The sequence below is a fragment of the Chenopodium album genome, chromosome 19, assembly GCF_948465745.1.
Source record: "Chenopodium album chromosome 19, dcCheAlbu1.1, whole genome shotgun sequence".
Lineage (NCBI taxonomy): Eukaryota > Viridiplantae > Streptophyta > Magnoliopsida > Caryophyllales > Amaranthaceae > Chenopodium > Chenopodium album.
The window spans coordinates 19,147,537-19,172,468 of NC_137852.1; the positions used below are offsets into that span (position 1 = coordinate 19,147,537).

Here is a 24,932-nt window from a genome sequence, read left to right on the forward strand (position 1 = left end):
AATTCTTTTGCGAAAATATTTGTTATTAAAGAAGAAATATTTTGGTGTCTCTGTAGTACCATCTAAGCACAAATTTATACTAACAAGTATAATATGACTCTAATTATTAGAGGAAGAGAATTCCTCCAGGTTAAGAAGGGTGGATGTTTTTTTATTATTTTATTTATTTACCTTAGGAAGGTATATTTTGAAATTACGAATTTGTAAAGGATAATATACTCCCTCCGTGTTTAAATAAATAAAACGTTTTGACTTTCACATAGTAATAAAAATGTTAGTTGAATTTATTTGAGAGGGAAGAGAATAAGGGGGTTTTGTGAGGTGCAGTAGAATGTTATTAAAAAATAGAGAGAATATTATTAAAAAAATAAAAGAAGTTATAAAAAAAGGGATCATTTCATTTATTAAAACAAGGGCGGAAAAAAAAACGTTTTAATTATTTAACACGGAGGAAGTAGTAATTTAATTGTTTTATACTTGTCATATTTCCACTATGCCAAACAATGGATCGGGCAAGGATATAGTAGTAATCTATAACTATACTAAAATAGAGAGCACTACAAAAAATAGCCCCACATGTCACCTTCACAAGCAAAATTTTCCCGCTTTTTTCCACTACCCTAATTAAAGCAAATATTCACTAAATGATCTAAGACCTTCTATTTCCTATAAATATTACATATAATATATAAAAAAATATCAATCTATACATATACTAAAACAATATTGATTGATCTTATATAATATATTTTGCCAAAAACAATATAAATTTTATTGATCTTCTGTAGAAATATATTTTCATTAACCTTAAAAGTAGAAAATTTCACAATATATTTCCACTATATATCAATAAACAATGAAATATATCTGATAAAATAATATCTTTGACAAGATATTAAAAACACAATAACAGAAGATAACAGAATATTTGCAATTTCAAAACATATAATATGCATACATTACGTACTTACGATTGTGATATGCAAGGAAGATAATATCAAGCTAGCTACTTCCTTGATATTATCTCCAATATTTAATACTTCATTTTGCCAAATTTTGATACTCCATTAAAAATTTTGTATGGTTTTTATACTTGGCAAATTCCACCATCATACAAAATTTACGTATACATCTTATTAGATACTTGTATGATGGATTGTTTAAGTAGTAGAATATAATTAATATACATGACGAGTGTTATCATACTTAGGGCCTATTCATTTCAGCTTAATTTCAGTTCAGTTCAGCTCCAATCAGTTTAATTCAGTTAAGTTCAGCTTCAATCAGTTCAGTTCAGTTCAGCTCCAATCAGTTCAGTTCAATTTAGTTCAGCTCCAATCAGTTCAGTTCAATTCAGTTTAGCTTAGTTCATTAAATGTGAACAGGCCCTTACGATGATTTTTTTTAGTAAAATTTTTATATTACACTATCATGTATATAATTGATGAATCTTCTTGGTAAATTTTTAGTTAAATCTCAACATTTCACTAGTTGGTTGATTATTTAATAAATATAGTGTTGAATATTTTTATCTTAAATTATTGCCAACATTAATGAATATTTTTTTGATGGAAACATTAATGAATATTTTTAATCCTATGTGATATAATTGAACAAAATTTTTAATACTTAAATTATAGAATAATATATGACAATTATTATTATTATTATTTTTTTTGGGTGAACTTAATTTCGAATATGTTGAACTATAGTATCAAATATCAATAAATATGTGTTAAAGGTGAAATCATAGATTAAAGTTTTTTTCTAAATTTTTCTCTTAAAACATATAATCCGTATGACACTTTCCATCCATTTTTTTTCACAAATCTTCTTATATATGAGATATATGATCCACTATTATATATTTCATCCTCTATTATCATTCTCCCTTTATATTCTTGTATATAGTGATTAAAAAAATATTACAAATTTTTTTTTCTTTTTATATTAAGAAGAACTAATTTACATATAATAATGCAATTATTCTCATCGAAATACCAGTAATGTGAAGTACCTTGTAAAAGAAAAAAAACATTAACACTTACTTTAAAGAGAAATTTAATTAATATAAAGAACATTCGTTAAAGAAGTGGATAAAATATAGAAAAGCAAAGAAGACTAAACTAGCTAGATTATTACTAGACCAAAGCATTTTTTTAATTCAAATAAAACGATTGATTCATATTTTTTTAAAAAAAAGTTCCAGTCACACAACATGTTTTAACTTATGAAAAAAAATAATTAAAATTAAGAAAAAAAAAGTAAGAAAAAAAATATATAATTCAATTGCTGGAAAATTATTGATTGCATATTTTAACTTATGTTTATAGCATGGATCAGAGTATTAGAGGTATCAATTCAGGTAAATAATTAATAAATAAATTAAGAAACAAAAGTAAAACAAAAAAATATATAATTCAATTGCTGGAATATTACTAATTGCATAGTTTAACTTATGTTTACAGTTGCGGAGTATTAGAAGTGTTAATCCAGGTGGATGGAGTTTAAGTTGACCCACAACCGGATAGAATTATTTGGGTCAGGTATGCTTGGGTCATGGTTATCCTTTTAATCGGTCTCAATTCGAATCAGGCCCAGGTCTCAAGTCGGCGCAGCAAATATTGTTAGCTCACGAAACGTAATTTCTAATAAGTTATGATAAGGGTCACTTAAGTTAAGTTTACAACTAAAAGTAAAAATTAAGAGAATTAAACACACCCTAGCTTGGACCTAACTTTTGGTTGGGTTATGTTTGTATATTATCAATTTTGTATATCTTTTATATGAAATATTTTATATTATCAATTTATTAAGATTTGGGTTATGCTCAATTGATAGATTGGACCTAACTTGTGGTTGGGTTATGTTTGATTGACTAGATTTGACCAAAATTGGGTAATATTTAATTCACTATATTTTTTGACTTGACTATCTAAATTATTACTTGAACTGATATGCAGATTTATTATATGGGATGTCATTTGATTTGCACTTAGTAAATATGAAATTCATAATTTTTTTAAGACAAATTTTTCTATGTAGTTAACCGCACCGTGTGGCAGAGGTTATCCGAGTTACTCGGTCAGAGGTTAGTTGAGGGGTTCGGTCAAAGGTTACTTGGGGTTTGAAACAGGAGTTAATCAAGGGGTTACTAGATCAGGGATTTCTTGAGGGGTTACTCGATTAGGAGTTACTTGAGGGGTTACTTGATCAGGAGTTACTTGAGGGGTTACTTGGTCAAGTGTTTTTTTAAGCGTTACACTTTCCATTTCTGGCCGTGTTTTTTTTTTTTTTTATTCAAATGAGGATCAAAGTCCAAAGGAAAGGAATAATAAAAGAAAAAACAGAGAAGGAAAACAAAACAAAAAAACAAACAGAGAAACTAAACACCTAGGGAGGAACAAGGCGAGGCAGGGACACCCCCCTTGCATCCTCATCTAAAATCCTACGAAACTCTAACGGAATGAAATTAACAATACAAAAATTAGTGTCTTGAGTGACTCCGCAGTTGGCCAACCAATCCGCCACGCGTTTTGCTTCTCTATAAATATGGTTTACCTTCACTTTCCAATTAGAGCTTTGAATCATGTTCAGGCATTCTGCAATAACATGCGCATTCTCTCCTCCAATGCTGTCTCCTTTACAGAATATTTGGATGCAAGCGAGGTTATCAAGTTGAACTTCCAGCTGTTGTATTTGGAGATTTTGAGCAAGCTTTAAACCCTCAACAAGAGCTAAGATTTCAGCTCTAAAGGCTGAGCAAATACCCAGACTTGCTGTAAACCCCGACACAAATTGGCCATCACAGTTTCTGATTATGTCACCCCCACCAGCAACCCCTGGATTGCCCTTGGCTGCCCCATCGCAGTTGAGTACATACCAGCCATCTTGAGGAGCTTGCCAAGCAACATTGATTTCCTTTTTGTTGCCCAAGTAGTTGGCTTTGTGCAGTGGCTTCAGACAGAGGCTACGTTTAATTTCTTCAACTCGTACTCTGAGAAACGCTCCTAGATCCACTGGATTTCATCCTTTCTATTATGAACTCGGCAATTGCGCCATCTCCATAACCACCAAACAGTGGTTCCAAAAATAATCGGCCAATCTTCAGCCATCTCACTGTCATTATTAGCTAGATTTGAAGTGATCCAATCCTTGATGTTACCTTGTAAAAATTGGAAGAACTTCGTGGGCCTAACCAATTTTTTCCAGACCATCTTGGCAGCAGGGCAATCTCTCAGGATGTGTAGGGTAGATTCCTCATCATCTCCACAAACATAGCATCTAGCATTATCTCTCAACTTTCTCTTGTACATGTTCATGTTGCCTAGTACACGATCATGGCAAGCTAGCCATAAAAAGGCACGCATTCTTTGTTGAATTGGAGCCTTCCACACTTCATTCCAGCAGCTCTCATCCAAAACATCCGTCTCATGTCTCATTATACGAAGAGCTGACTTAATGGTGAATCTGCCCTTAGCATCCCCTCTCCAATATACAAGGTCTCCTATACTAGGATCAATACGAAGTTCATGATTCTGAATTAGCTTAAGAGCATTTTCAGGGAGAAATTCCGCAAATATGTTCCAGCGCCATCCACAATTATCTTCCCACATGTCAGCAACCATAGCATCAGCTAACTCATTGGGTATATCTTGGACAGCCACGTCTCTTAGCTTAGTATCTCCAGCCCATCTGTGATCCCAAAAACGAGTACTAGCTCCATTACCCACTACAACATTCATACCTTCCCCAAGCAGAGTAGCATTGGCTGTTATCCCACTCCAAACTTTGACATTCCAGCTTTAGGTTCGAACATATCAATGTCACAACGACCCTTGCAATATTTCGCTCTTAGCACCCTCGACCATAAGGCATTTGGTTCAGTGAGAACCCTCCACCCCAATTTGGCTAAAAACGCAGCATTTGCTTGTTTAGCCGAGTAAATTCCAATACCTACATGCTCCTTTGGTCTTTGCAAAGCTTCCCATGATAATAAGTGAATTTTACGCTTATCCTCATCACCTCCCCAAATGAAACGACGGGTTTTTTTTATCAATATTTTCACAAATTGTTCGAGGGATTTTCGCCGTTTGCATAGAATAGAGAGACATAGTTGAGATTGTAGATTTAGCCAAGGTAATACGGCCATCAAGGGATAAATATTTCGATTTCCAACCTGCTAATCTCCTATCTATCTTCTCACATAGGTGTGAATAGGTGTCTTTAGTCACACGACTTGTTAAAGTCGGCATGCCCAAGTATGTCCCTAGATCATTAGTGACCTCCATCTCCAGTACTGCACTAATATCTTGCTGCAAGGCCTCATCGACATTATTAGAAAAATAAATTCTAGACTTCGACACACTCACCTTTTGACCCGAGGCATTACAAAACCTATCCATACAAGCCTTAATTATCAGAGCTTGATCAATTGAGGCCTCGGCAAAAAGAACCACATCATCAGCAAAAAATAAGTTGGAGCGGAGCGGACCATCCCTGCTAGCACGGATTGGTTTCCAGTAACCATTCACAATTGCAGCCTCAATAACTTGATAAAATTGCTCCATACACATGACAAAAGATATGGAGATAAGGGGTCACCCTGTCTAACTCCACGGCTTGGCTTGAAACTCTTTGAAGGCTCCCCATTCCACAACACTTGCAAGGAGGACGTAGTAACACACTCCATAATGATCTCAATCATTGTGATAGGAAGATTCATCTCAACAAGGGTATCACGAATAAACGACCATCTAAGCCTATCATAGGCTTTTTCAAAGTCAATTTTGAGAGCCATATACCCCTTTGCACCTTGCTTTCTTCTCATCGTGTGAAGGACTTCTTGCATAATCACAATGTTATCCGTGATTTGCCTCCCCGGAACAAAGCTTGATTGAGTATTTGAGATTAAGTTTGGCAGGATAGGCTTGAGGCGATTGACAATGACTTTTGTAATGATTTTGTAAGCCACATTACATAAGCCTATGGGTCGGAATTGTGAGGCCAACTCTGGTTTATCAAGTTTAAGAATTAAGGTAAGGAAAGTAGCATCAAGGTCCTTTGGCATTCCTTTTCCTTCTAAAATTGGGATAATTGTATCATAAACAGTTTTTGCTACTAACTCCTAATTTTTTTGATAAAATAGAGCTTGAAATCCGTCAGGTCCCGGGGCCTTGAGGGCTGCCGTATCCTTCACAACCTCGTCAATTTCCAGCTTAGAGTAAGGTCAAGTAAGAAGGTTCCAGTCAGCACTTAAAAGTTTAGGAAAAACATCACGGGGCACATCAAAATAGTTGGGTTCGCCTTCTTTTGCAAATAAGTTTGCAAAATACCCAACTATATGATCTTTAATAGCATCTTTTTCTTGAATCCATTCACCATCACTTCCCTTAATTTGTTGAATACTATTTTTCCACCTCCGCACAATTGTACTTAGGTGAAAATAAGTAGTATTCCTATCACCATCTTTGAGCCAGTCAACACGAGATTTTTGATACCATAATGTTTCCTCTCTACTTAAAACCTCATCCAATTCTCGACGGAGCTTATACTCTAATTTGATCAAGCCTCTGTCCTGTCGAGATGCCAAAACCTTCTGAATTCCTCCAATTCTCGCAACAAGAGTCCTTTTTTGCTTGAAGATGTTGCCAAAAGTGTCACGATTCCAGCTTTGCAAATCAGTCGAGAGTTTTGACAAAGCAGGCATCAAAGGTTTGCTGCTATCCCATTTTTCCGAGACAAACTCAGTGAATTTATCATGTGACATCCAAGCTGCTTGGAATCTGAACGGTCTATGCAGCGCTTGTAAAGGTACAAATCCATTAGGGGAGATGAATATAGGGCAGTGGTCAGAATGAATAGCCGTGAGATGTTTCATGGCTGCTTTCTCGTATCTCATAGCCCACTCTTTATTACACAAGGCTCGGTCAAGTCTACCACTCTGTCTTGTTTCAGGGGAACGACCTCTAGCCCAAGTGTGCGCTGCACCAGAAAATTCCACCTCTAAAAGGTCCATGCTTTCAATCCACCCATTGAACAAAACTGATCTTCTGTCAGTTTCCTTACAGGAAGTATTTCGCTCAGAGGGAAATCGAGTATCGTTGAAATTGCCAGCAATAAGCCACGGTTTATTATGATGCGCAGCAAAGTCACGCAATTCATCCCATAATTCTCTTCTCTTCATCGGATCCGGGCTAGCATAGACAGCTGTGAAGTACCACGGAAGAGCTCCAACACGAGAAATCTCCATAGAATTATGTTGATTATGTTGAGTAATAGGACTGACAGTAACCAGATTAGTTCGCCAATATACCCAAATTCCGCCACTAAAACCCACAGCATCAACTCGCACATGACCATCATAGCCAAGAATATTAGCTATTCTTTCCGCTTGTTCACCTCCCATATGCGTCTCAACTAAAGTTAGGACATTAGGATTATGAGTACGGATCAAGTCCTTCAAGGAATTAATGAAATTCCGACTTCCTGCACCTTGTACATTCCATACCATACAAGTAATTGGTAAGGTATCCGGAGCTAAGTTTGGTATGCTTTCTTCCATAGAACACGGTATTGTAGGAAGGGTAGCTAGATAGGCTTGGCTAATGAGTCTCAACAAGCGTTGAGTCTCCATGGGAATCTTTGCCACCAACTCTTTGGGAATCGAGATTGGTGTTAGGTATGAATCCACTTCCATCTCCAGTACATGTGACATGCGGTTCGTGACCAGCAGGTAAGGCTGCTCCATTTCATGTCCAATGAAGAGAGTTTTCTCCGGGGGGATGTTCAGAGTGATCGGGTAAGGTGTTAGAGACATGGTCAATTGAACTTTCCTCTCCCTCACTGGCTTGAGATGGCTTTTCAATTACTTGGTTTGGCTTCTCAATGCTTTGTACTTGCTCAAGATCAGCTTGGTTATTGGCCTGGTGGGTAGCTTCGAATTGAACTAGGGAATTTTCTTTTCCTTGCCCTACAAGGACTCTCACATTAGGAAATATGTTACACGTATTAGCATCTATTTCCTTAAGTGGACTTGTGATATTTTTTTCAAAAGATTGCTTAGATTTTTCCTGGTAAACCTTTGTCACAATCTTTTTAGGGATACATTTCGAAGATTTGGAAGAAATATTTTTTCCTATAAAATCTGCAACAAAATTATCTTTTATCACATTAATTTGTGAGCTATCCCCTAGATTGATAGAAGGAAATTTGAATCCATCCTTATCTTGGGAATTAGGAATAAAATCCTCCTTTTCCTTATTCTGTTCAATATCCTGCTCCAAATCCTCAATTTCTTCAATATCTAAAGCCGCAAATCGTGAACCAATCCCTTGATTCTTGCTAGGAGCTATATTCTGGATATTTTTTCCTTTGTCTACCCTTGGTTGAACCACCCCCTGGCCTGTTTTTTCATGCCCTTTCTGACCACCCTGACCAGCTTGGTTAGCATTCTCAGTTCCCTTTGAAGTCCTCTTACGAACCGGTTTTTTCACAAGCATCCAAGAGCCAAAATCTTCAACCTCTTCAGGCTTTTGATTCTGAACATGTAAAGGATTATTATGAACAACCATTTCATTAGATTGATTCTCAGCACCAGCAGGCTTACGGTCATCTTCAATGTGTCCCAACTTGCCACATTTGAAGCAAACCATCTTAATTCCCTCATACTGAATTCTCCAGATCCTCCCCTTGAGCCAGAATTTAGCCAACAGAGGTTTCGAAAGGTCTATCTCAACACTGAGCCTTGTGAATTGTCCTCGTCCAGCTTGAGCTGTAGTTTTGTCTACACGTAGTACTTTGCCTACTTTTGAACCAATTTTGTTAAGAAAACTGATATCAAATTATTCAACAGGAAGATTGGGGATGCGAATCCAAGCAGTAAGAACCTTAATGGGAGAGTAATCTGGAATGAAATTAGACACCCATTTGCGAATAGTCAAATAGTTATCATCAATCATCTAGGGACCTTGAGTAAGGACATAGTTATAGTCAGCTTGATTAGTAAATCGAGCAATATAGAAATTACATCCTATATCAGTTAAGGTCAATTCCCCTCTTATATTCCATTTTTTCTTAAGTCTTCTCATTAAACCCATGTAGCCTAGTTTGCCACTAAAAAGTTTAATGATCAGAGATTGCATCCATGGTTGTCTAAGCCTTCTTTTCTCCTCCTTTGAAAGACGGATGACAGGGCATCTTTCATCATTTAGAATTTCATCTGGGATCATTTCATCATCAGACACATCCTCAATATCATTGTCAATCCAGTGCACCTCATCAGCAGTCCTAGGTGCCTGTTGACCATCCCTCGTGAGCATATCTCTGAAAGATTTGGTAATTCCATTTGGAGCTTGGACTTCACCATCTCTGTTTCCATTAGCCAATTCAGGATCATTGGCTAATGCAGGGTTTTTGGCAAAAGTCGAATTGCCAGCATCAATCATTTCCTCATCCCCATGGGAATTAAAAATGATATGATTAATTTTGCGTTTAGGTTTAATTCTTATTCGACCTTTTGATTTGATCTTGTTCTTCAATGGATTGAGGGTTTGGCAGGTTTTTGCTTAGGGTTTCAGACGAGAGCATTTTTGGCATTTTTGCTTAGTCTGGCCGTGTTTTTTTTAAGTGTTACACTTTCTTTTTTGGCAAAAAACTACATTAAAATGCTATATATCTCTCCTCTCATGGTCCCCACCCAAACCCACTATTACTTTTTTATTATATCTTTCCTCTTACATTCATTAATTTTCAATAAATTATTAACCCCACTATTTTTTTTTACAATATTTTAATATTCCAACTACCCCACTTCCCTCTTATTTTATTTAAGTCAATTAAATTGCCTAAAATTATGTGCCGGTCAAACTTCAACAATTAAAAAAACAAGGAAATAGTACCAATCACGTGTTTCTAACAACATCCACGTGTCACGTTATTTGCATTATAAAGTGCCATTTGACTGTATTTTATCAATGTCAAAAAAACAAAGGACAAGGTTAAAAAAAAAAAAAAAAAAAAAAAAAAAAAAAAAAAAAAAAAAAAACTATGCAACAAAGAATCAAAGACGGATGCTCGAAGAAAGAGAAAAACTAGAGATATGGAAGATGGTGCTGCTGAGGTCCAACAAGTTCTTGACCAACAACATCTTCCTGATGATTTGATTGTTCATCACATCCTAACAAAAGTACCAATCAAGTCTGTGCTTCAATTTAAATGTGTTTCCAAACAATGGTACTCTAATCTCTCTTCTTCCCATTTTGCTCATCTTTATTCTAAATCCGATTCACTTTCTAATTTCTCATCTTCTACACAATTTTTGATTATCCAAAGTGGGAAAAGTTTCTACCTATTTTCTCATGATGATGATGAAATTGTTGCTGATACATATTGTAATAACAGCAAGACTCTATTTAGATTGGGTATTGATTTTGATGTTGGTATGCCTGAAAAGCTTGTTTTAGTTGGATCATGCAATGGGCTTGTTTGTTTAGCTTCAATTTCTGATTATTTCTTCCATTTGTGGAATCCCATTACTCGGAAATTTCATAAATACTCAGACACTGAATCTTCAGTTAATTCTTCTTCAACCCTTAAAAGGGTTTCTTGGGGATTTGGGTTTGTCTCTGATATTGATGATTATAAGGTTGTTAGAATAGTTGAATTTCCTACTACCTTAGAAATCATGGTACATGTTTTCTCATTGAAATCCAATAAATGGACAAGAATTGTTGATGAACTATATCAAGATGTTTTCTCATTGAAGTCTACTACTCATACAAGTTATATAGATAGTGACCGTGGAGGGCCGTATTGTTCCGCAGTATACTTGAAGAGGGGAGTTTTGATTAATGAGACTCTATATTGGATTGTGTCTAAGACAGATGGTCATGGTAGGAAGATTGTAGCCTTTAATTTAGTCTGTGAGGAGTTTGCCACAGTTGATGATTTGGACCTTGTTTCGAATGAGGCATTTGAAGATAGATTTTTATGTAACATGGGAGGGTGTTTGTCTAAGTGTCGAGTTAGTTTTCGCAGTAATGGTGTAAATATACATATGTTGAAGTATCCTGGGAAGGTGGAAACTTTAAATTTATCTGGTGACTTGAATTTGAAATGGTGCCATGACTTGGTTGGATACAAAAGGACTGGCATGTTTTTCATCATGCACTTAATGTCAGTACTCGGACTTGTCGACCCAAATTCAATTCCAATGAAGTACACTCCACTTATAACTTCTGGAAGACCACTAGAATCTCATATGGCTAATTTCGTTCCGAGCCTAACTTTACCTTACAGCAATTGGGATCAGCCAGGTACATATTATAATTGTTTACTACTATGTGTTGTGTACTTGTCCTATGCATCTCATTGAGTGCTGCTGTGTTTCTTGGTGAATTTCTGTTGTGTTTATGCTATGGTGTTTCCTTAAGCTTTGTGAATGACTATTATTGATTTTCTTTTATTCAAGGCATTCTATAACAATTACAGCCACTTGTGGGAATTGATGTTTCCCATAAATTTTGTAATTCCTCCGTTTCACTTTTTTTTTTTCCCACAAAAGAAACCCAGAATTTCCTAATTCCCATGATTTTCAAGTTCCCTTAATTTTCCCTGTCAACCAAACAAGCACAAAAGTAAGCAGTTTGTTGATTGACTATTCTGACCAATAACTCTATCAGGGCTGTCATTAATATTTGGTGCATTTACAGTCTAAATATTTGTTTTGAGAAGATCATCAAAAAATGTAGGTATTACTCTATGGGTCTTTGATGAGCATACAGATTGTGCTTGAATGCATGTATTTAGATACAGAACGTACCAACCATTAGCTTTCCCGAGGGATACAATAGTTAGTAGGCTTTCTTTTGTTGACATTTGCAATGCTTACAACTTTACGTTCTGATATCTGGTGTGAACCTGTGTTTGAAGGAAGCATATCACATAGATCTAAGCACTGTGAATTGACTATTCCAGATGGCATGGAGTAGACCAAGTACGTCTCCTTCAAAAGTAGTTGGCGTAAGCTAAGTGGATTACATGTTGAACTCTGTCAATAATGATGCCAATTGCCAAGTGACAAAAAGATTGCAAAGCCAAAGGAACTATGTCTTCCTGTGTAAGGCAACCACTGGGAGGACGGAAAGCAGTCTGAAATTCCATAATGCGAGTGTGTTTCTTATGAAGGTTTATTGGAGTAATGACTTTTGCGTGATACTCAAATGAAAGGATACATTTTAAGTTTTTTCTTTGATTCTCTAAATTTTATTCGCTCTTATGCAAATGATTCTTTATTTTACTACTAGACATTCTTCGGCTTCTGTTTCTGCTTAAGCTTAATCTTCTTGAATTGGACCTGTCAATTAGACAACATGCAGTTTTGGCACATATTAAATAGCATCACTAAATATTGTTGGTTGCATGAATGTTTGACATCAGAAGTTATTGTTCATAATAAACTGATAAACAATTTGGTATAATAATATTAGCAATGAGAAGACTAGGGACTGGCAAAAAAGGAAACTGTACTTATACCCAGTTTTTCGACCTTAAAATCTTAAATGGTATTATACCTGAAGTTTCTTGATTTACTAATTACTCCTAGATTGGTTTGACCCATAGATTATACAATTACAAAACTCATGATAATATCAAACTTTAAAAACCTTCTAGTTGACAATAAGACCATATATGATTTGAACTAACTTAATACATGAAGTATCTGACTCTCGTGCAATTACTAATATAATATGGATCGTATTATGGAGATAATAAGTTCGTTTAGTTGGGTCATCTTTACGTCTTGCTAGAGACCAATATTGATCATTGGGTTAAACCAATGCCAACTAAACGGATCCTATGAGGTCACACGTTACAGTGTTAGGTCGAACGAGAATACCGAGTCCAAAAGTTGGGCTTAGTGAATGACTGGCCATAAGGAGTAAGATAGGAATAAGTCTTGCCCTAATTAGATAATATGATTATATATAATAAAGGGCTTGGGGAAAAAAATATATACAGATGTTCATCTTTCAAAAAGAAACAACGTAATATTTTTCCCTTTCCTCTCTCTACATCCGGTTAGAAGTTCTCCATAGAAGAGGAGATTAATCTCTCCCGTCCAACTAGCATTGGTGGAGGTTCGATCTACACTTGTGGACCAATATTAGAGGAGCAACAATTAGGGCTCTAATCTCCGCAAGAAGGTAGAAGAAAGCTTGGGAATTCACGCATCAAAGGTTAATTCTAAACTATTATATATATGTGATCCTTAATTGTATATGCATGAGATCCTGTTTAGGTGCGTATGAATGAGATTCATGAAATTCCACTTAGAGTACCTAAAACCCTACAGTATCAATGTACTTGTTTATGAAGATAACCCATTATTGGACCTGGAAAGACCACTTTTCAAGAACAATACCTTTTCTTATGGCTAGATCTTCTTTTTGATCAAATCATTACATAAATATTGCTTGAGAAATCAAATTGTCAAGATAACACTAGGACAATTTTTTTTAGCAAGATCTATCAAGGTATCGAATAATCTCAATGTTTCTAATTAAATGCGGTGATTTATAATGGCTTTAAGGTAAGTTGTTACAAAACTTTTGGGTACAAATATAAAATCTCATGACTTAAGATAGTAAATTATAGTAAGTCTGCCATTTAACGCTAATTGCCGTTTTTTGCCAACTCAACAGCTGGTACTAACCTGCTATAGTGCTATACACCAAGTTGAATTTTAAAAATTTTCTCATTACTCAATTTTGAGGGCAGCATGGACCAATCTGACACTTGCAAAAAATTAATCATTATAAAATTAATAACTCTGAAGTAGGTGATTACTTTTTTCAAACCATCTACAGCTTTAGCTTTTTAATTTTGTATTATTGTATGCATATTATAATCATCTTACATAATTTATTAGGGTGTAGTTGAAGAATAACCAGCTATTCACTGCTTAGAAAATGGAGTGCTTCATTTTTCTAAGAATAAGAATGGGAGCTGAGAGGAAAGAGAAAAGTCGAGATTTGAGAATGGAAGAAGATACTGCTGAGGTGAAAGAAGTTCTCTGTCATCTCCCTCATGATGTGATCGTTCACCAAATCTTAACAAGGCTGCCAATCAAACCACTTCTTCAATTCAAATGTGTATCCAAACAATGGTATTCTATTCTCTCTTCTTATCAATTTGCTCAAATCTATTCTAGATTATCTTCATTTTCTAAGCCCACTTCCCACACTGAATACCTGTTTATTCAAAATGAGAATAATTATTACCTGTTGTATCATGATGATGAGGATCCAACATATGATGTCAAAAAGAATTTATTCAAATTAAGGAATAATTTTCAACTTGTTCTAGATGAGAAGCTTGTTCTGATAGGATCCTGTAATGGATTGATCTGCTTAGCTTCTTCATCTGGTTATTTCTTCGTTCTATGGAACCCCATCACTGGGGTATTCCGAAAATACTCAGATCACGAGCTGTCAATCAGTTCTTCTTGTCCTTTTCGGGTTACTTGGGGATTCGGGTATGTCTCCAGTGTTGATGATTATAAGGTTACTAGAATACTTGAATTGCCTGCTACCTTGGATATCAGGGTACATGTCTTCTCTTTGAAATCTAACAAATGGACAAGAGTTGCTGATGACCTTTATCAAGATATCTTTTCATTGAGGTCTCCAACTGTTGGGACTTTTCCATTTTATGATCACCATACTAATACTCAACGTGACTTGCCCTACACATTCCTCTCCAGTCGAGGAGTTCTGGTTAATGAGAGTCTGTATTGGATTGTATCTAAAACAAATGGTCTGGGTAGAAAAATTGTTGCCTTTGATTTAGGCTCCCAAGTGTTCGATGCCAATGTTGATTTGGATTTGCGTTCTACTGAGTTGGCTGGCGATCGCTTTATATGTAACATGGGTGGGTTCTTGTCTAAGTTCGGAGACAACTTCCGTGATGATGTTTTTATAGGGATTTTGAGGTGTCCAGGAAAGGTGGAAACTATTCGTATCTTTAGAAGCTTGAATTTAACTTCATGCAAAGACTTGGTTGGATTCACAAACACCGGCAAGTTTTTCATCCTACAAGATTATGCAGTTCTTGGACTTGTTGACCCATGTTCAAAACCAATGAAGTACACGAGACTTGTAAAATTTGAAATGTCGGAGAGTTTATTTTCCTGGACTGGCTACATTTCGAGTTTTGTTCCAAGTCTAACTTTACCTTACACTGTTGGGGAGTTGTCAGGTATGTACTCGTCCATATGCTGCTTGTACTTTTCAGTTTCTATTATAGTGTACATTTGCTATTTTGGTAATATTAAGAAATTTTTATGCTTCTGTGTCTTCTGAAGCTCATAGAAATGATGTCCATAGAACTCTTTCTGACTCTAGGCAATTACTAAATATGAACTTTGTTGATTTAACTTATTGATCTTTAGTTGTGCACTGTGTTGACTCAATAAGAATCATGGTATAGTATAGTTATCTACACTTTGCAATTGGACATTTCATACTCCATTATGAGTAATACTTTGAACCATAATCTTTATTTCTGTAGTATACCTACCCAGTTCAGTAGAGCTTAACTCTGACTACATTTGAATTCGACCCACAATACTTGGAACCACAATCTACTTGGGATAAATTATATTTTATAGGGAAAATCATAACCAAATGTCTCTTTTTTCTTTCTCTTCTTTTGGTTCATGCAAATAAGGTATAGATTTAAAATGGAGTAAATAAAACTCAAAATTAGTGCTTGTACAAATATATGTGCAATCTTAAACCGATTCTTCCAACGCACCAGGCAATCAGATATGGCTTATACCAAATCTTCAGGTTTCAAATGAAAGAAATATAGTCATTCCTTAACAAAACAAACACATGATATTAAAAATCAAGCTCCAAATCTAGGCCTATGCCATCATGGTTTCATTTTCAACTTTAAAACCAATACCAACTTGTGATACCAAATGCCCCCTTGGACTTTAGGTCAAAGATATTGTTACATAGTTTCATTGCCGTGTCTTGCCCATATACTATTTCGGTCATGTAATACAACATTCATGCATAGGTCTAAGTAACTTTATGAGGCTGTAGTTAATTAGTTATACAGAATTGTGGTGCGCTTGCACTCTATCTCATTCGAAAAGAATATTGGCACATGTAGGGATCACTTTGTTTCTCTATGAAGAGCATAAATTTTGTACTTAAATGTGATCACAACTCATATGCATATAGTTCATAGAATTATAATGACATTTCAGTAGTTGATTCATGGTGCACCCTTTTTTAGGATGATAATAGTGAAGGTGTATTTTTGCAGGAAAAACTAGCACATGTTAAGCTCTGGCATCATGAATCAACTCTCAACACCCAAATACAATACAGTTTGCAATCATATTAGTCAGTATTTTGTTGCAGATGAAATGGAGTATAACAAGTTCTCGTACTTCGAGGTAAGAACTGACCAATGGAATGCATATTGGAAAATAGTGTGGCATTCAGGAGTGTTGATTGATAATGTGAACTTTCCAGAGATATGTTGAGCTCTTTCTTTTATTTTCTTGAATTTACTTGTGATTTGAGGACTCGAGTTTAGACTGCACTGATATAATATTTGGCTTGTGACTTTGTGAGTATGTCATCAGTGATATTCTTCGAGTCTAGTTAGTTGGATTATTATCTGTTTGCTTTACTCTTGTTGCCATTTGCGATGCTTACATTCTGATGTGAACATGTGTATTAACTGGAAAGCAATATCATTTGTTAGAATTAAGCATTGTAAATATACTCTCCAAGTCTCAACACCTTCAATATGATACATGGTTTGCAACCATAGAAACAGTTATTGAAGTGGCGATTGAAGGTGGTAATTGTATGGAGTGGACCAAGTTCTTGTCCTTGTAAAGCATGAAGTGTAAGCTTAGGTCCGACAGTGGACGTCTGTCAGTATGATACTGAGGGACAAGAGGCAGCATCGATGGAGGAACAACATCTTGCTATGTCAAACAGAATGGGATAGGAGAATGACTTGAAATAACAAAATGCCAGTATTTGATTTGTATATGTACTTGGAAAAATAAATGTTTAGCTCAATATGCTGATTTTGCCTTTCATTAATCATTACTGTTAGTTGTTCCATGAAATTTTGGCATGTTTATTGAGACTTTGAGAGTAAACTCTAGAACTAACTATTCTGACAGTTATGGAATCAAAGAGAATTATAAGGTGGTTTTAAAAGGAAAAACTAGATACGTTTGTTAATTGTGGCATAGTGAGGAGATAGATGTCAGCAAACAATATTCATTCAAAATTAGGAACAAAAACACAATAATATATTAATCGACTAAACAACCTGTTAGAATTGGTGTACCAGATATGACTTCATACAAAAATTTCTTTTTTCGTTTATGCGTAAGGATGCACAAGAGCATTGGTGTGAACGAAATTTGATCACAAGTCTTGGATATCATTTTCTAATATATTAATCGACTAAACAACCTGTTAGAATTAGATCTAAAAATATTTAGAAAAAGTAGATAACTATATACTAAAAGATACACCCTCAATGACACCTGTCAATTTCTGGTGTGTCATTAATATATATTTAAAAAAAACTTATAAAAAATACATAGAGAATGCATGCAAAATATTTTCTACCAAAATTCAGGAAAAATATTGTAAAATAATATATTTTCCCACTTATATATCTAACCATATTTTTATATAAATTCCTATATAAATAGTTACTTTTCATTGTATAATGATTATCTATAATAAATATAATATAAATATATAGCTTTCAACTTAACATATTTGGTAAATGAAAAATTATCAAATGTGAAATAAAAAAAAATAAAAATAAATATGCCATCAAGGTTCAAAATAGAAGAAATTTTGAATATATAAAAAAATTTATATGTAGTCATAAAAGATAAAAGAAAATAACATTTTAAGTTGCTTGATTTGGGATAATAATAATAATTAATAGTTAACAATAGTAATAATAAGTAGTTAATATTTAATAATTATAATAATAATAATTAATATTTAATAATAATAATTATTATTATTCATATTTATTAATAATAATAATTATAATTAATATTTATTAATAATAATAATTATTATTAATATTTAATAATAATAATAATAATGATAATAATGATAATAATAGTAATAATAATAATTTAATAATAATAATAATAAGGAAAAAATACACTTTAATAATCCCAACCAAGAGCGATTTACTTCTAATAACTCCAACTAAGGTTTATTTTTTAATAACCCTAACTATGGGGTCAGTTTGCCACTAGTAGACCCGGATGACCGGTAACCTGATAAGCAGGTTTTTAAAAAAAATTGATTTTAATTACATGTCATATTTTTATTGGTCTAGAAAAAAAAATTAAAAAGAAAAATAAAAAAAATTAAAAATTAAATAAAAAAAGAAAACACAAAACATTAGCTCTTTCTCCTTCCCCCACCAGCACCTCCACCTAGAGATGTCACTGGGGCGGGTCAAGTAAGAGACCCGCCCTAGTGGGATGGGGATGAGTCCCGATTTGGCGAGTGGTGGGGCGGGGATGGGGATGAAAACCATACCCGCCATGGGTGATGGAGTGAGGGTGTATTTTAAGTTGTACCCGCCCCGCCTCGCCCCACCCGCCCCACTTCGTACCCACCCCATCCCCACCTCATACCCACATCTATATATATTTTAAAGTAAAATTGTATACTTTAATACTATTTTATAAAATAATTACGTGAAATAAAATATGAATTATAATACTTTGTGATTTGGGTAAAAATACCCTAGGCCAGTTGGCCCAATCAGAGTCCGCCACGTGTCACTGAAAGGGGCGCCACCTTGGACCTCTCAGGGAACGACACGTGGCAGACAGATAAAAGGACCTGGGATTGGCGGCTTTCAGGCCCAAATCCCGAGGTCTGCAAAAGCTGCGTAAATATTTCCTAGGGCACGAAACCCTAGGGAGTGCACGTTTTTCGAGAAGCCTATAAGTAGGAGATGATCTCCGCATTTATCGCTACGTTTTTTTTGACACTCTTTACGAGGAATATTCAGTGATTACTAATCATTGTCAGAACTGTCACTCTCAAGAGAACAGTACACCCGAGCTCGGAATCTGAGCAGATAACCCTTTACATTCCGCACCTTATTCTTCGGACTTAGACTAACTTAAGCTTCGGAGGCGGACCACCGACCATTCGGTGCTCCGTTGTTTTGCAAGTACAGGTATCCAAGCGAGCATCCAGTCTTAGTGTTGTAACTCTCCCAAGGGACTCAAAAAACCCCGAAACATTTGGCGTCGTTTGTGGGGAGAGTACCTCTAAGATGGCCTCTTTGGAAACTGTACCAATTTCTGTAACTAATCGGCCTCCAGAAACCAATCGGCCACTGGAGACTAATCAACAACCAGAGACCAATCGGTCCCTGGACGAAGTCTTGGTCCAGACGGACCATGATTCAGGTGACGACGGTGACGTCGAAACCTATACTGCTAGAGATGGGTCTCTCATCTCCAGGCGCGTCCGCAGCAAGGAAAAGCGGGAGCGCCCTCACTCTCAGAATGTTCCGGGCAAATCAGCCGGACATTCGAAGAAGCCGTCTGATTCTACCCACGCGGAAGGGTCAGATCCAGTTTCTAGAGATGAGCTCATGAAGCTTGTGAGCACTCTCCGTGGTGAGATTAAACAACTCACCAATAAGAAGTCGGCTACTCCTGCCAAGGAACAGTCGGCCAAGAAGTCAGCCCAAATGGGCAAGAACAAATCGGTCAGGGACCGACAGCCGACTCCTCATCCCAAGGAAACGGCTCGGCCTCAGTTTGATCTCTCCAGACTCCGTTTCCCAGAAACGGTTACAAGGAAAGCCATTCGGCATGTCCAGCCGGATGGTAACAAGAAAACATTCTCTGATGCTCGACATTACATCGAGCAGAGGAGGAATGAGCTTTCAAAGTCGGCCTCAACGTCGACTTACCATGACAGCTTCCAGCATACCTCGTTGAGGTATTCACAATCTGCGCATGAGACTCCAGTAAGCAGCCCCAGGGTTCAAGCTGGACCTCATGTCATCCAGCAGGCTCAGTACATGGCTCAACCGTTGTACCAAACACCCGCTCAACCTTACATCCAGCCTGTCTTCCTTGGAGGACAGGCGGCATGCGGCTATCAGCCCATGGACTGGCAGCTTAGGCTGCAGCACCTTGTAGATCAACCCTCTGCTTTCTCTAAGGAAATAACCGACGCCGAACAGCCGGCCAAGGTTAAAAATGTGTTGGTAGGAGCCTATGATGGGACCACCAACCCAGAAGATCACCTGCTAGCATACACCCACCTCATGTATTTACAGGGGCTGGATGATGCCGCATGGTGTCGCTGCTTTCCAGCCACGCTGAAGGGCATAGCCCAACAGTGGTTCGGCAACTTGCCGGCTGGTTGCATTAACAGCTTCAAGACGCTTGCGTTCTTGTTTGCCTCCAACTTCTCTATGAACATCCCTGCCAAGAAGACAAGCCTTGATCTTGGCAATGTACAGCAGGGAGATAGAGAAGGCTTGCGTTCCTACGTCAGGCAGTTCAATCTGGTACGAATCCAGATCCATGGGCTATCTGACGAGGTCGCCTTTACCGACTTTTTCAAAGGTCTAAAGGACGGTTCTACATTTAAGTATGAACTTGTCCGAAAGCAAATCTTCACTCTGCAGGGAGCGCTGCGAGAGGCGGAAGCCTATATACAGGCGACCGAGCTCTGCTCCTCCAACAGACAGTCGGACTCTAAGAGGACCGACCGACAGAAGGAGAGTCGGCCTGCTCAGCCGGCTAGAGAGCAAAAAGAAAAAGCAAGTCTGGGCCGTTGATAACTCTGATCAGCCGGCCCAGAAAAAGAAGAAAGAGTGGAAACCGTACGTCCCAAGGTACGAATTCCACAAAGACTGCTGCTCCACCTTGATGGAAATAAAGGATCGGTTGACTCTTGAGAAGCCGACTCCAATGAGAGGTTCCATTGAAAATCGCAACAAAAATAAACATTGCCATTTCCATGAAGATGTCGGTCATGACACCAACGACTGTTTCAGTCTCAAACGAGAGCTTGACCGTCTGGCCGACAAAGGACAGCTAAAGTCCTATGTGAAGTCCAAAGTGACTTCAAAGGCGAATCAGGGGCAGCCCAAAAAGAAGGCTCCCCAGCCGACTGTTAGTACCGACACCGATGAAGATCCGGTATATACCATAGCAGGCGGATTCGCCGGGGGTGGCCCGACTATTCGGGGCACCAAGGATCATCTGAAAAAGATGATCCATTCTGTTGAAGAGGGAGAGGCGGCAAGCACATCCGCCTTCCCCGAGGTCATCATCACCGAAAAGGACAAAGGCAAAGTCCGTCGGCCGCATGATGACCCTGTTGTCATTAAGTGCAAAGTGGCCAACCAATTGGTTGGTCGAATCTTGATCGACACAAGCAGTTCCTCTGACCTCATCAGCCTCAAATGCTTGTCCAATCTCAAGTACAAGCCAGACAGCATGATGGAGGTCTCTCACACCCTTGTAGGGTTTGGGGGAGGACTCGTGCACCCAGTTGGACGGATAGATTTGCCCATCCGGCTGGGGCAAAAGGGAAACGACCGGCATTGACCATCCGTTTCCTCGTGGTTGAAGAGCTTACTGCCTACAACCTCATCTTTGGTCGACCCACTCTTAACGAGTGCAAGGCCGTCATCATTCCTGCCCTCATGCTCGTTAAGTATGAGAGGGAAGATGGCACAGTCGGCTCCCTCAATGGAGACCAAAAGACAGCTCGGGAGTGCTATCTCTCGAATGTCAAGCCCGCGGCCGCAACAGCCGTCTGTGGCAAACAAACAGTCGACCTTGATGATGACAAGGAAGACCAAGCGGCCCCACCAGCTGAGAAAAAAAAATTGATTAACCGGTGGTGGTCAAAAAAGAGAAAAAATAGCAATCACTGACCGGGGAACGGTCGGATGATCTACGTCCCCAGCCGACTGGTGAACACATTGATATCCCTCTGGACGACACTCGGCCAGAGCGGACTGTTAAGGTGGGGATGGTTGCATTTTCTAAGCTAGGTGACAGTCTGCACCAACTTCTGAAAGAATTCAAAGACATCTTTGCCTTTGAAGTGGAAGAGATGCATGGCATAAGTCCGGATCTCGCTGTCCACAAACTCGCCGTTGATCCTAAAAAGAAGCCCATTCGGCAAAAGAAAAGAAATCACGGCGAAGAAAGAAGTCAAGCGGCAGCAGCTGAAGTTATAAAGCTGCTGGACGCCAAGTTCATTCGGCCATGTAACTTTTCTGACTGGGTAGCTAACGTTGTGTTAGTTAAAAAGCCGAACGGGACTTGGCGGATGTGTGTTGACTACACCGACCTGAACAAGGCATGTCCGAAGGACAGTTATCCATTGCCTAAGATCGACAGCTTGGTTGATTCAACAGCCGGTCATGCCTTGATGAGTTTTATGGACGCCTATTCAGGTTTCCATCAGATTCCCCTGTGGAAGAAAGATCAAGAAAAGACGGCATTCGTCACTGATCAGGGGTTGTTCTGTTATACTGTGATGCCGTTTGGTTTGTAGAATGCGCCTGCAACTTTCCAAAGAATGATTAACACAGTCTTCATTAATCAGATTGGAAGGAATGTAGAGGCATACATTGATGACATGATAGTCAAATCCAAACAACAAGCGGATCATCTTGCTGATCTCCGAGAAACATTCGCCACACTCAGGCGGCACAAGGTCATGCTAAATCCAAAAAAGTGTGTCTTTGGTGTTGAGTTTGGGAAGTTTCTCGGATTCCTGATTGATCAAAGGGGAATAGAGGCCAATCCTGAGAAAATACAGGCGGTCATCGACATGCAGTCGCCCCGAACTGTGAAAGAGGTTCAAAAGCTTACAGGTTGTCTGGCGGCCCTGGGGAGATTCCTCAGTCGGTCAGGCGATAAGTGTCTCTACTTTTTCCAGGCAATCAGGAAGAAGACTAATTTTGAATGGGGAGATGATGCACAGGCGGCCTTTCAAAAGTTAAAAACTCATTTGCACTCTTTGCCGAAGCTTGTTAGCCCTTTGCCCAAAGAGACGCTCTTCATGTATCTGGCCGTCTCCGATCATGCCCTCGGCGCTGTCCTCTTAGCTGAAAGAGACGGCACTCAGCTCCCGGTCTATTCCATCAGCCATGTTCTCAGGAACGCCGAGCTTCGGTATCCCATGGTTGAAAAGTTTGGTCTCGCCCTCTACATGGCCATCAAGAAATTGAAACCTTACTTCTTGGCACATGCGGTAGTGGTCTACACTGACCAGCCGATTAAACGACCTCTGACAACCTTGGAGTCTTCTGGACGAATGCTCAGATGGGTGATTGAAATGCAAGGATTGGAAATCACTTACGAACCTAGGAAAGCAATAAAGGGGCAAGCATTCGCCGACTTTATTGTGGAAATGATAAGACCGGTTGTTCCGGATGATACTAGTCAGGTTTGGAAAGTGTATGTAGACGGGAGCTCTACTACGATTGGCTGTGGTGCAGGGATTATCTGTCAGTCTCCTGAGGGGGACAAATTTGAATATGCACTACGGTTCAAGTTCCAGGTCTCCAATAACGAGGCCGAATATGAAGCCCTGCTTGCTGGCATTCGGTACAGTAAGGCAGCATGGGCAAAGAAAATTGACGCCTGCTCAGACTCACAATTGGTCGTACTCCAAGTCAATGGAACGTACGAGGCCACTCATCCGGCCATGGTAAAATACCTGCAGGCGGTCAAGGCTGAAGTTGGGACACTCGAAGAATTTTCACTAAGTCAAGTGCCCAGGTCTTCAAACAATCAGGCGGATGCTTTGTCCAAGCTGGCATCATCCGCCTCTTGTGAAACGCCTCGGTCAGTCTTCTGGGAGGTCATGGAAAAAAGGAGTATCTCTGAGGAAGACCCCATTGGAGTTCTTGACCGAAGCTCAACCTGGATGGACAGCATTCGGGCTTACCTTACAGACGGCACGCTCCCTGACTCACCGCAGGAGGCGGCTGTTTTGAAAAAACGAGCGGCTAACTTCGAGTTGCGACAAGGGGAACTCTTCAGGGCTGGGTTTCTGAAACCTCTGTTGAAGTGTGTTACCCCCGAAAAGGGTAAGGAAGTCCTCGAAGAGTTGCATGCGGGATTCTGCGTCTCCCACATAGGGGGCAGATCTCTTGCTGCCAAAGCCAGGCGGCTTTATTTCTGGCCTGCACTGGAATCGGATGCAATGGAATTGGTGAGAAAATGTGACAAATGTCAAAAATTTGGCAAGCTCATCCATCGTGCGGCTACAGACCTGACGGCCATCCACAGCCCAATACCCTTCGCCAAATGGGGCATGGACATTTTGGGGCCATATACAGCCGCACCAGGCGGCAAGCGCTACATATTGGTGGTTGTGGATTACTTTACTAAATGGGTAGAGGCGGAGGCAGTCAAAAACATTAAGACCAAAGATGTTATTTCCTTCATCTGGAGAAACATAATCACTCGTTTCGGGGTGCCCATGTCTATGGTTTTTGACAATGGTCCTCAGTTTGAAACGCATCAACTCAAGACTTGGCTGGGAGACCAAGGGATCTCTAGTTTTTTTGCATCAGTCGGCCGACCTCAAGCAAACAGCCAGGTCGAGGCCTTTAACAAGTTAATCTCAGACGGGATTAAGAAGAAAATTGAACGGGCTGGTGGCCTTTGGGCGGATGAATTACCACACGTCCTTTGGTCCATCAGGACGACTGCTAAAGGGGCAACTGGAGAGACCCCATTCCTTATGGTGTATGGTGCAGAAGCTGTCTTGCCCATTGAACACTATGAGCCGACCCTTCGAATCATGTTGTATGATGAGGAGGCGAATTGGGAGGCCATG

At 38.5% G+C, this 24,932-nt stretch overlaps 2 protein-coding genes across 2 annotated transcripts; both read left to right on the top strand.

The window, feature by feature from the left end:
• The first annotated feature begins 10,060 nt into the window (after positions 1–10,060).
• On the top strand, positions 10,061–12,264 carry LOC145595830 (F-box/kelch-repeat protein At3g23880-like). Its single transcript, XM_081652260.1, has 2 exons — positions 10,061–11,315; positions 11,977–12,264. Exons 1-2 carry the CDS (start codon positions 10,100–10,102, stop codon positions 11,988–11,990), a joined length of 1,230 nt encoding a protein of 409 aa, XP_081508386.1. The 5' UTR covers positions 10,061–10,099; the 3' UTR covers positions 11,991–12,264.
• A 1,736-nt stretch (positions 12,265–14,000) lies between these two features.
• LOC145594146 (F-box/kelch-repeat protein At3g23880-like) lies at positions 14,001–15,444 on the top strand. The gene is made up of 2 exons (XM_081650481.1): positions 14,001–15,258; positions 15,365–15,444. The coding sequence occupies exons 1-2, from the start codon at positions 14,001–14,003 to the stop codon at positions 15,442–15,444; spliced, it is 1,338 nt and encodes a 445-aa protein (XP_081506607.1).
• Positions 15,445–24,932: the final 9,488 nt, after the last annotated feature.